Here is a 12,245-nt window from a genome sequence, read left to right as displayed (position 1 = left end):
TATACATTCCCTCCTTTCCCAGGTCATCTCCAAGCTAGGCCAGATAATCAAAGATGAGATGACCTTTGGGGCTTAAGAATAAATTATGTTGCACATTTTCGTAAAGACCCTATGTGGAAGGCAAAAATGGAACTGAACCACTGAACTCACTTTCTTACTCCAAAACCAAGGGCATCTTTAAGGATCCAACAGCTGAGCTTGACAACAGCTTCTCCTGTACTTCATATACTGAGCAGGCACATACGTGTGCAGAGATCTAATCAGTTCTTATTTTCAGTTTTCAGAGAACCAGTTCAAATTTAATTCTTTTGTCCATCTTCCTTCTCCCATCTTTTGACTATTTTATGATGCAGTGGTAAAACTGAGAATATGACTAAGATAAAGAAAAGAAATCAAATGCAAATTTGACTAGTGAAAGACTTGGCGGGACAGGTCAGTGATTAAGAGCATCTGTTATCAAGAGATTAAACAAGATTTGGGCTGGCAGCTTAGCGGACTTCTCTCAGAGAAGTCTCCACAAGTAATCTTCATTAAGAGGTATGAGAGATGGAAATTTTGAGTCCCTAGAGACAGGACTTGGCCTAAGAAAAGCTGGAGTGGCCATCTGAGCTCTTGGAGGCTGTTTCTTCATTTCAATTGGCAGTTGTAAGATGGCTGTCTCCACGGGGTTATCATGAAGGCTAAATGTAATCATGCATGAGAGGACACTAGGAGGAACAACTCAAGTGGGTCATCATCTCATGAAAATTACATTCAATCAAAAAGAATTTGAAAATAAAGGATAAATTTTATATTCTGCTAGAGGTTCTGATGGAAAACTTGAATAATTGATACAAGGAGTAAAGTTAAAATCATTGGGAAAAAATGGTTATTATTTTCCAGACATGAGTGCTAGTTACCTTCAATCTGATACAAATTTGCCTATTTCCTGATGCTCCTAACTTTCCTACCCATTCTTTGCCCCACCTGGATTCAAAATTCGTCCCTCGCTTCCAGATGTAATGATATTTTCTCCCTTTCTCCCTCTTTCTCTGCTCCTGCCTGTGTCTGCCTGGGACTGACTCCATGTTGGAAAACTTTTAATCTGGAAGGAACCTGAAACATCTAAATCATTCATTTGTTTGACAAGTTTGAAACCGAGGCCTGAAGAGGTTAAGTGACTTACATAAGGTCACACGCTGTCCTTATTTCTCTTGGTTCATATTTTATAGCTTGATGTGACCTAGTTTTTAGATATTTGATCTCCCCTAATAGAAAAATTCTGAGTCTACATGTTTCTAATAAGTCCAAAGAAGCCAGATTTAATTAGCCACCATTTGAAGGCCTCTTCTCCAAGGGGGTGACTTTGGAATACACAAAGTGGAGAAAACATCTTTGGTATAAGCCCACTCTTGGTACCGCCACTGGGCTCAAAGCCTTCCTCAAATAAATAATTCATGAGGTTAAGTTACCTTTGGGAATATAAGTGGAGGAAGGGACTTCATGGGAATCCATGTGCTCTGGGCGTGAAAAGATGGCTGTGCCAGGGGAAGGTGAGGTGGAGCTGGAGAAGGACGGAAGTGTGCCACAGACGTTGTCTGCCTCCTTGGTCCCCGGCTTGATCACCACCAGGTTCTGACTCAGACAGTCTGTGTATGCTTTGCATTTCATCACACTAGAAGGCACATCTGAGAAGGTACCCCGAGCACACTGCTTACACCGCACATCCTCAGTCTCTGTCCCTTTCTTCCGCACGCCCCAACCCACAGGACACACCGTATGGGGGGCACAGGTTGCGTTAGACTGGAACATGCCAGGTGGGCAAGTGCATTCTCGGTCAGTCAAGGCAGCACAAGGTAATTTCTCAATCATTGGCCATGGGCATGGCTGACTACAGTCATGGCATTTCTCTATGCCATTCTCATGCCTGGTAAAAGTCCCCACAGGGCAACTGCTGCAGACGCGCAGGCTTGTGTTGGTACAATGCTCAGAGACATAGGTTCCTGCTGGACACTTGTCACAGGTTAGCACCTGGCCAGTGGCACGGTCAACATGGCGGTATGTGCCAATGAGATTCGAGGCCTTCTGTTCTGGCTGAGCTGTGGTGGTGCTAAGGAATCCAAGCTGAAAGAAACAGAAGGGGAGGGAAAGGAACAAAAACCAAGAAGATGTTACATAGGAGCAGAGGAGAAAAAAGGGTCAACAATTCCAGCACCACCATCATCATTCCTGTTAAAGATCCGACCAGGACTGCATCCTTTTGATAGCGTGCTGCAACACAGTAGAACCACAGAAACGAAGACGTGGATCCCATCCTGCAGCTTGATCTACTTGCTGTGACGCTTTGGTTTCATTGCCTGACCTTTGCATCAGCTTCCCTTTTTACCATTTGTAAAATGAAACTGACAATGCATCTCAAATTGATTATAAAAATCAGTTGAGAATACGGATGTGAAAACACTTCGTAGCTGAGATTTAAAATGTTATATACGGCTGGGCGCAGTGGCTCACACCTGTAATCCCAGCATTTTCGAAGGCCAAGGCACGCAGATCACCTGAGGTCACGAGTTCAAGACCAGCCTGGCTGACATGGTGAAACCCTGTCTCTACTAAAAATACAAAATTAACCAGGCATGGTGGCACATGCCTGTAATCCCAGCTACTCGGGAGGCTGAGGCATGAGAATCGCTTGAACCTGGGAGGCGGAGGTTGCAATGAGCCGAGATCGCACCATTGCACTCCAGCCTGGGTGACAAGAGACTCTGTCTCAAAAAAAAAAAAAAAAAAAAGTTATATACTAGACAAAATCCAAATGCAATAGGAAAATAACTTGCTAAATAGTTATCTTCCTTTCTCCAACCCCAATGTTAAGCTGTCATTTCATGGTGGGAGGACAAGGCAGCTGAGAACCAGGAAGGCATGCATTCAAGCTGCCACTTCCACAGCACCAGATTGCCTGCTTGGCATTACCTGACAGTCACGGCATGATTTTTTCAGACGGTTTGCCTCCGTGAAGCTAAACTTTTATTTACTTGTCAAAACAGAGGCAGGCCTTTGGCATTTTTGTGATGTGCTTTAAACAACGGAGTTGATGCTTTTAGATTCACATTCACACCCTGTTTGTTCAGCCTTTGAAGACCATAGCTACGAAAGCATGGGCCTGCAGCCACCCAGGAGAGGAAGCACAAAGCTAGACCCAGCAAGAGGGAGTCAACAGGCATTTAGGGGAAAGGAAATTATATTTGTGGGACTAAATCCTGAGGTCCTTCTGAGAAGACAGTGGGGGAGAATAAGAATATTAAGAGGAAGTTTTTCTGCATTAATCAATATTGAGAAGTTCCAACAGTTTTCACTATCCTTTATGAAATGCACAAAGTTTATGTGTCAGGGCAATAATGGCTGCCTCAAACTACCAGCTACCCAGCAAGGCAAATTCCCTCTAAATTGGCTGCTATAGCAGTGACTAAGAGAATAAATCAAACATTTTTTTCATAGTGATCAGTTTCTGTCTTTTTAGCACCTTGACACTTAATTCAAGGTTCAATTCTCTCCCACCCCAAAATTTAACTATTTGAATCAAAAGTATTTCCCTGAGGTCCCTTTCCCCTATCCCAGAGCTACCCATCTAGTTAAATGATAATATTGAAAACTAATTTTCAGCTTATGATGGTATATTCATTTTTTCTATCAAGACCCTCCCCTCCGCCAAAAAAAAAAAAAAAGGACAGTTGTTGATTCTCTTGTGAAGAAGCTTAACCTCATCTTAGAGCCTGGAAAAAACCTCCTGCTTGATGATAAAATCTGTAATGTCTTCCCTTTTCCCTTCTGACTTTGCCCTTTGTTTTCTTGTTCCTTCTATTTGCAAAATAAGCCCCAGTCACCTTTTTCCGAGCACAGCAGATGCACCGGATAAAAGGAACCATCCTGTGGAGCCCAAGTTACATTTGTCAAGAATACCAGCCGGGCACAGTGGCTCACGCTTGTAATCCCAGCACTTTGGGAGGCCAAGGTGGGTAGATCATTTGAGGTCAGGAGTTCGAGACCAGCCTGATCAACATAGTGAAACCCTGTCTCTACTAAAAATGCAAAAATTCGCCAGATGTGGTGGCATTTTTCCTGTAATCCCAGCTACTCAGGAGGCTGAGGACGGATAATTGCTTGAGCCTGGGAGGCAGAGGTTGCAGTGAGCCGAGACCGCCACATTACTCCACCCTGAGCGACAGACTCAGACTCCGTCTCAAAAAAAAAAAAAAAGAAGAAGAAGAAAAGAAAAGAATACCAACGACGGGATTAGACCCTATCTCCCCACTAAAGACCCAACCCAAGAGGTTGCAAAAGTGGCTCTGCTCTGTACTTCCTGGCGTGTCTACATTCAAAAGCAGTTTTGGATAGCTGCGGTGTTCTGAAAGTTTGAAAGCTGTATTAGAAACCCAAATAGCAGCTTATTATGCTTCAATTAATGAAAGAAGAGAACTGAACCCAAGATCTGGGCAGGGAGTGGTGGTCGACGATGAATATCACTCTGATGTGTTGTGTGATCTAAGTCAGCCTCCCTACCTGTGTGAGAGGATGGACGGTCAGACACACCCACACACCCTCACCAGGTTGGCTCTGCAGAACGAGCACAGGAGGTCATGAATAGCAAGCAGGTGTGGATTTGGGTATGGAGCTGGGGTAGGCTTCCTACAGCTCTCTATATTTCCCCCCAGATAGGCACTTCTAAATCTAAAGTAAGGAACCCTGATTACTGAGTTACCAAAGAGGGTTTCCCAGCTGTACATAAAACCCACCTCCCAACGCCACAGCCTCCACACTCTCTCAGACTTTAAGTGGATTTTAGAGTTCTTTGTTCATTTGGAATAATAGATCAAGTTTCTAATTAAAGCAAAACTCGGCCCTGTTTAAACTGTATCATACTGGGTAACCCACTTTACACAATGTGTCTCTAAAAAAGAACCTTTAAATTACCTCACACAACAAGAGACAATTCCAGTTCCCACAAGCAGAGCCAACAAACAATGATCCTTCTGCAGTCGTGTGCGGGCGAACACTAGAAATGAGATATGGCAAAAACTAGACACTATGAATTCATTGGACAAATGCTTATTGAAGATCTAATAGGTGTGTGCAAGACACCATGCCATGGCCTGAGAATAGAACCTTGAGAACTCTTGGCCGGGCGCGGTGGCTCAAGCCTGTAATCCCAGCACTTTGGGAGGCCGAGACGGGCGGATCACGAGGTCAGGAGTTCGAGATCATCCTGGCTAACACGGTGAAACCCCGTCTCTACTAAAAAATACAAAAAGCTAGCCGGGCGAGGTGGCTGGCGCCTGTAGTCCCAGCTACTCGGGAGGCTGAGGCAGGAGAATGGCGTAAACCCGGGAGGCGGAGCTTGCAGTGAGCTGAGATCCGGCCACTGCACTCCAGCCTGGGCGACAGAGCAAGACTCGGTCTCAAAAAAAAAAAAAAAAAAAAAAAAAAAAGAACCTTGAGAACTCTATTCCAGCCCTTATGAAGTTTACATTCTAGGTTGGAATGAATAGAAAAAGAATATACTCAATTCTCAACTCCTGACCTCAAGAAAAAGTAATTACTCAATTAGAATTGAGATCACTGCTGAGAGAGAGAAATATAGAATCCTATGACAGGGAATTTAACAGGTGCTTCCCAGCTCAGGGAAGTTAGAGAAACATTTTGATATAGCTTTTAAGGATGGAGAGGCAGAAATTAACTCCAGGTAAGAAGTAGTGAAAGGGGGTTAGACAGAGAGAACACCAGAGCAAAAGTGTGAAGCAGAAGGAAGCTCAGTACAGGAACTAAAAAGCTCATGGCTCTATCTCAAGATGCAACAGAGGGGCCACAGTTACATCTGAAGAGCCTCCACATGCTGATCTTAATTCAAAATGCAATGAGAAGTCATTAAATGTTTACATGATAGGTGGGGGGAGGAGGCATATAATTGCACCTGTGAATAAAAAAGCTATCTGCTTCAGAGCAGAGGGTGAAAGGGGTATATGGGAGAGTAGACGAGAAAACCCAGTTAGAGGGTGAAAACCAACATGAAAGGTGGTAGTGACTCAGACTAGGGTGGTGGATGTGGAAATGGAGAGAAGGTGACAGATTTGAGGGCTCAGGTTAGTTGAAGTTGGTGAACCATTACTTATGGAAGGGGAAAGAGGAAGAAATCAGTGGTTTTCAAATAGGACTTAAGAGAGCACTGGACAGAACACAGCTCTCAGGATGCCCCTTAGACCAGGGAGGAGGAGAGGTAAGCTCCAAGCCCCCCATCTCTGTCTAAACCAAGCATCTCCACTTTACCAATTTGCTAATACGGCTTTCCAAGTAAGAATTCATTTGCAGGGGGTTTATTCCTAAAACAAGTCTGAAAATCACTGAACTAGAGGGACCTCGAAGGCCTCTTCCAATTCTGAAGTAAGCAGTTAACCCAATCTGTGCTACAAAGCTGGAGGGACCATTCCACGGACTCTTTTGCCTGAGTGAAACCCTGCTGAGAGGAAGACTTGGCAATATCCCTTTCTCTTTTTAGAGACTCAGATGGCACCTGAGAAAAGCCATTTTCCTAAGGCCTTTTAGTCAACTCATGATCTAAAACTGGGCTTTTCCCACTAGCCTGGTGGCAACCCTCTGATTTCTAAGAAAATTAAAACACTGCAGAAATTATTCCCAATGATGATCTGGGAGTGAAGCAATGGGAAATGGGGATGAGGTGGACCCCATTCAAAAGTGGAATTTAAGAATGTTTTCCGTATAACACGACAACAAGTTGAGATGCCACCCAAAGCTAATGCTAGGAAAACACCTGAATTAGGGGACGCAGTCATTGAAAAGTACAAGAGAGTGGGAGCCAAAAGATCTGAGGCTGAGTCCTACCTGATCAAGATCCTTAATTCCTTCATTTGTACAGAGTTGGATAAACTAGATCAGAGGCTCACCAAAGCCTCAGGTCTCAAGGCAGCATCAAAATTACCTGGGAAGCTTTTTTAAAAAAATCACATCCCAGCCCCATCATCTGAGATCACTGTGGGTCTGCAATGGGGCCAGGAATTTATTTGGTTTTAGCTTTGGTTCATTTTCTTTTTAAGCTTTCCAAGTGATTCTGATGCCCATCCAAGTTGTGGACACCCTGAACTAAGGGCTCTAATCTCTGGTTCTGAGACACATTTTGGAGACAGCCCAATCGCACTCTCCGCACCACTCTCTCTCAGCCTCTTAACCAATCTGGCACTTTTAACTGTTTTAATATTGCCCTGTATTAATATTTTTATGATGAAAATAAACATTCATGTAATAATTCTAACAATTAGGAACTATAAAGTAAAACATTTAAGTCTCTGCTCAAATCCACTCATTTCCAGAGAGACTCACTGTTAATTTTGGTGCACATCTTTCCAGACCCTTTTCTGAGCATTGATACATAATACATACGTACATGCATGCATACCTTAAATTGGCTGTTCCCATTGATTTTTGTTTTGTTTTGTCTTACATATCCAAGGGGACTGTCGATACATAGTGTTCTGTGGTTTGCTTTTGTTCATCTTCTAACACTGCATCACTAAAATTTGCAAGTTGGACTAGGTTGTATTCACCTCTAACCCTCTAAGTGTTTACAATTATTTCTGTCAAGTTCCACCTTCCCTGTAAAGCCTTTAAAATTATTCCTAGACACCCAGATTCCAAGCAGATGAGTGAACTCTTCATCACATTTCCTGTTTCTGTTCATCATATTGGTGCCTAATTATAGATTGTCTTGTGATGTTTGCTGATGGCCACTTAAGTGTATATAGTTATCTTCCTATAATGATTACAAGCAGCTCAAGGCCAGGGATGACCACATAGATTGCATTTCCTCCCTTGCACAACTACCTCAATAATGAAGATCACGGGAATAAGAAGCAAAGCGTTCTCCAAGCCAGGGGTCAGCAAACTAAATCCCACAGGCCAATTGTTCTTATAAACACGTTTATTGGAATTCAGCCATTTATGTAGGTATTGACTATGGCTGCTTTCATGCTACAGTGGCAGAGTTGAATAGTTCCAAAAGATACCTTATGTCCTACAAACTTAAAATATTATCCAGCCCTTTACAGAATACACCATATATACTATATGCTGGATAATATACTATCCAGCCCTTTATAGAGAAAGTCTGTCAACACCTGCACAGGGCAGTCAAAAGAAATGTCAAAAAATACAGAGAGCAGAAGCTCACTCACAGGAATCATCAGACCTCTGAGAGTTTAGCAATGAGTACTGAGATCTTGGCTTCCTTTCTTGACACCCACTCCAACTCACACACCAAATCTCATCCTTTCATCCCCTGCTTAAAACTCTCAATCAATTCCCACATGACTTAGGATGAAAGGCAAAGTCTTTAACAAAGATAGGACTTTCTCTGGAATGCCACCCCTGACCACCTCTCCACTAATAAAAACAAGTTTCACAAGATCCCCTTATTCCCATTTTTTCCCCCAGTATGGCTACCACAATTTTGTACTTACCCATTCTTCTGTTTAGCATGTCTTCCCCCATGGATCACAAACTCCATCGGGACAAGGATCAAGTGTATTTCATTTACTGGTGCTATCCATGCCCTCAAGGACCTGACTCATGGTAACATCTGACAAGTGTTAGTTGAATAAATGAATGAATGGACTTACAGACCATAAATAATTAGAACCAGCATATTAGAAGTGGTGGTAGAGGAGGTTGCTAAAGATGAGTGCAGGTTTTTTTAGTTGTTGTTGTTGTTGTTGTTGTTGTTTTGAGACAGAGTCTTGCTCTGTCGCCAGGCTGTCTGCAACCTCCGCCTCCTAGGTTCAAGCTATTCCCCTGCCTCAAACTCCCAAGTAGCTGGGACTCCAGGCGCCCACCACCACGCCGAGCTAATTTTTTGTATTTTAGTAGAGATGGGGTTTCCCCATGTTGGCTAGGATGGTCTCCATCTCCTGACCTCGTGATCCGCCTGCCTCGGCCTCCCAAAGTGCTGGGATTACAGGCGTGAGCCAACATGCCCGGCCGAGTGCAGGTTTAAAAGCAAGCAGCAGAAAACCCAAAGCCTCCACAATGTAGCCACAATAACTCAAGAGATAAAGCAGTCTGGCCTTATACCCTTCAGTGCAAGGACAGATACTTCATTTCATCTCCAAAGACCCTGAGGACATCACTCTGTTTTAACAGAACGACAAATGGCTTACGGGAATTATACTCTGCAGGGTACTTAAGGTGACAAGCAAATGTATCAAAGAGTTAAAACATTCCCTCCTCATTTCTTTCTTTTTTTTTGAGGGGGGCCAGGGGGTCTCACTATGTTGCTCAGGCTGATCTCAAACTCCTGGCTTCAAGCATTCCTGCCACCTCAGTCCCCAAAAGTGCTGGAATTATAGGCATGAGCCACTGGACACAGCCTCCCCTCTTATTTCTTCACAAAAGGTGATACTAACTTGGTGATTAGAATTATAAACAGCATAATAAGATTATCCTCTGGAAGTTATCTATGCTCTATCCTAGTTTAAACTTTAGTTATTTGGAAAATTTCATTTATCCAAGACATTTATTTCACCAACAATGGATACATGAGGTAAATATCAGTGTGCCATTCCAAACTGTACAGGATTTATGAGCACTATAAAATGCCTACTGAATGATTGATTAAAAAGTAAACTCAGAACAACACAAATTTCAAAAAAGGGAGGAGGTAGCTCTAAATAACCAACTGTAAAGACTCTCTGGGTCTCAGCATTCACCCTGGTAAGCCACATCACACGTCTCCTATTGTCATTTCTATTCTAGGACACAGAGATGGGCCTGACTAAGGACAGGAAGCACCCAGATCTGCAAAGACATGTCAGAATGTTGATGCCTATTTATTCTTTAACAATTCTTACTCCATGACCTCATCCTTCAAACAAACAAAAGATTCCTCACAGCTGATGGTTACAATATATTTTTGTCATTCTTGTTCCCTATCAAACTCTAATAATTTTTAGTGGAAAATGAGCAAAGTCAAGGCAGCGATACACTTTTTTTCTATTCATAAAGGACAGGCAGAGAGACTGCCTATGAGTTTGTTGTAGAATTTTTTTAATGCTGCATAAAACTAATATTTTGAAGAGGAAACCTGTTACCGTAGAGATGATAATGCAACCAAGTTATTCCTGAGATGGTGAATCTAAAACATGATAACAGATGATCAAAAGGCAAAAGCCAGGCAGAGCTAGACCTTTCAGAATTTCTGATCATTTTATTTTGAGCATCACATTAAATGTGTAATATCAAGACACTGGCTGCTTAGAATTCTGTAGATTTGAAGTGGGGGAAAAGGAACGCTCAAAGAGGAAGGCTTCAAGGACAGAGCTTCCACAAATCCCAGACAGAACTGTTCCCAGTTATGTTATAGACATTTGTCAACTCTTGCATTTGCTACTATCCTCTCTGATTTAAAAAAAAAAAAGTCTTCTGTTGCTAAGACAAAAGCGGGGACCGTTTTTAAAGCTGGCGAATATAGAGGATGCCAAGGCTAGAATGTGCTGACTGCAGGACTGGAAGGAGGCAAGCTCAGGGGACACTGGAAAAAGGAAAAGCCATGCGAGACTTAACCCAGGTGCTGTTTTCCCTGGAACCTGCAATGCAGGAGAGTGTATACTCAGCAGCACTCAGTCCTGGGGCCACAGAACCTCATCTCCTTCCATGTCCTTAGAAATAACTATTTCTAAGACTTCTGCATACATGAAGAAGCCAAGAGTAGGCTACCCATTTATTTAGTTACTAAGTAGTAAATGAATTGGCATTCCATGCAAGACAGGAGGAAAGATGCAGAAGGAATGTTACTCTGTGCTCACTAAGGATTTAAAGAAAAGCATATGAACCAAGGCAAAACCAATGACTCCAGCCAGTGCAGCAACTCCAGTATAAAAGCACACATAAACAAAACCTATTAATATTTTAGCCTATAGCGTGTTGAGCAGCCCAGATCTACCAGGTACTAGCTAGGTGTGATAGTGTGATCTAATAACTATATATTTGGTCTCTGTCCCTGGTTTCTGGTGCACAACTCCTAAAACCTTAAAATCTCCAGTCATAATAGTGTCTTTTGTATGCTAATGAGATGATTGGTGGCTGGGGGCTGCTAAGTAGCTTCAGGATAGGGGCTGGTCATAAGAAAGACCAAGGTATGATTGAAGGGTTGGGACTTTCAACTCCACCTCCAACCTCCAGGAAGGGGAGAAGGACTGAAGGTTGAGCTGATCACCAAAGGCTAGTGATATAATCAATCATGTCTAAGTAATGAAGTCTCCATAAAAGCCCAAAAGGACTGGGGTTTGGAGAGCTTCTGAACAGCTGAACACCTGGAGATTCCTGGAGGATGGCGCACCCAGAGAGGGCATGAAAGCTCCATGCCCCTTCCCACACACCTTGTCCTATGCATTTCCTCCATCTGGCTGTTCATTTGTATCCTTTATTGTATCCTTTATTAAGAAACTGGAGTTGGGCATGGTGGTACATGCCTGTGGTCCCAGCTACTCAGGAGGCTGAGTAAGTAAAGTGTTTCCCTGAGTTCTGTGAGCCGCTCTAGCACATTAATCAAACCTGAGGAAGGGTTTGTGGGAACCTTGATCTACAGCTGGTCAGGCCAAAGCACAGGCAAAATAATCTGCGGCTTGTGCTTGACATCAGATGTTGGGGGCAGTCCCCTGGGACTGAGTCTTTAAACTGTGGGATCCGACCCTACCTCCAGGTAGACAGGTCAGAACTCAATTGAATTAGAGGGCACTCAATTGGTGTCTGCTGGAGAATTTGGTGTCAAAGGTGTTGTATTTAGCCTTGTGTGCGAGTAGAAAAACATGTTGGATTTTTTTTTTATCCTTAATTCTGGGTGGCCTTGGCAAATGACTCACTTCTGTGTCTCTGCTTTCTCATTAGTATAAAGGAGTTAATTAGCAATACCTACTCTTCAAAGACTGTTTTGAGAATTGTTAATACAGATAAAGCAGGCAAAACGTGTCTGACACTTAGTAAGCATTCCATAAATGTTATTTTAATTATCAATCCCGCCAACTTAACGATGTACTATATTTTAACAATCTTTTAGTTTTTTACTTTTATTTTTCAAATTTTCTAACCAGTGATGGAAAATCCTTTCTCTTTTCACTTTTTTTTTTTTTTTTTTTTTTTAAGTTTTTTGAGACGGAGTCTCGCTCTATCACCCAGGCTGGATTGCAGTGGCAAGATCTGGGCTCACTGCA

At 42.8% G+C, this 12,245-nt stretch overlaps 1 protein-coding gene across 1 annotated transcript in view; it reads right to left on the bottom strand.

Moving 5' to 3' along the window:
• Positions 1-12,245, bottom strand: part of TNFRSF21 (TNF receptor superfamily member 21) — a 74,551-nt gene that overhangs the window by 49,947 nt on the left and 12,359 nt on the right. Inside the window, exon 2 of the mRNA XM_010386625.2 lies at positions 1,452-2,103. Coding sequence (XP_010384927.2) covers positions 1,452-2,103 — 652 coding nt within the window. The remainder of the gene's footprint in view (positions 1-1,451; positions 2,104-12,245) is intronic.

Source organism: Rhinopithecus roxellana, chromosome 4 (genome assembly GCF_007565055.1).
Source record: "Rhinopithecus roxellana isolate Shanxi Qingling chromosome 4, ASM756505v1, whole genome shotgun sequence".
NCBI lineage: Eukaryota > Metazoa > Chordata > Mammalia > Primates > Cercopithecidae > Rhinopithecus > Rhinopithecus roxellana.
Note: the sequence above shows the minus strand (reverse complement) of the source record. Positions and strands in the feature narration are given on the sequence as shown.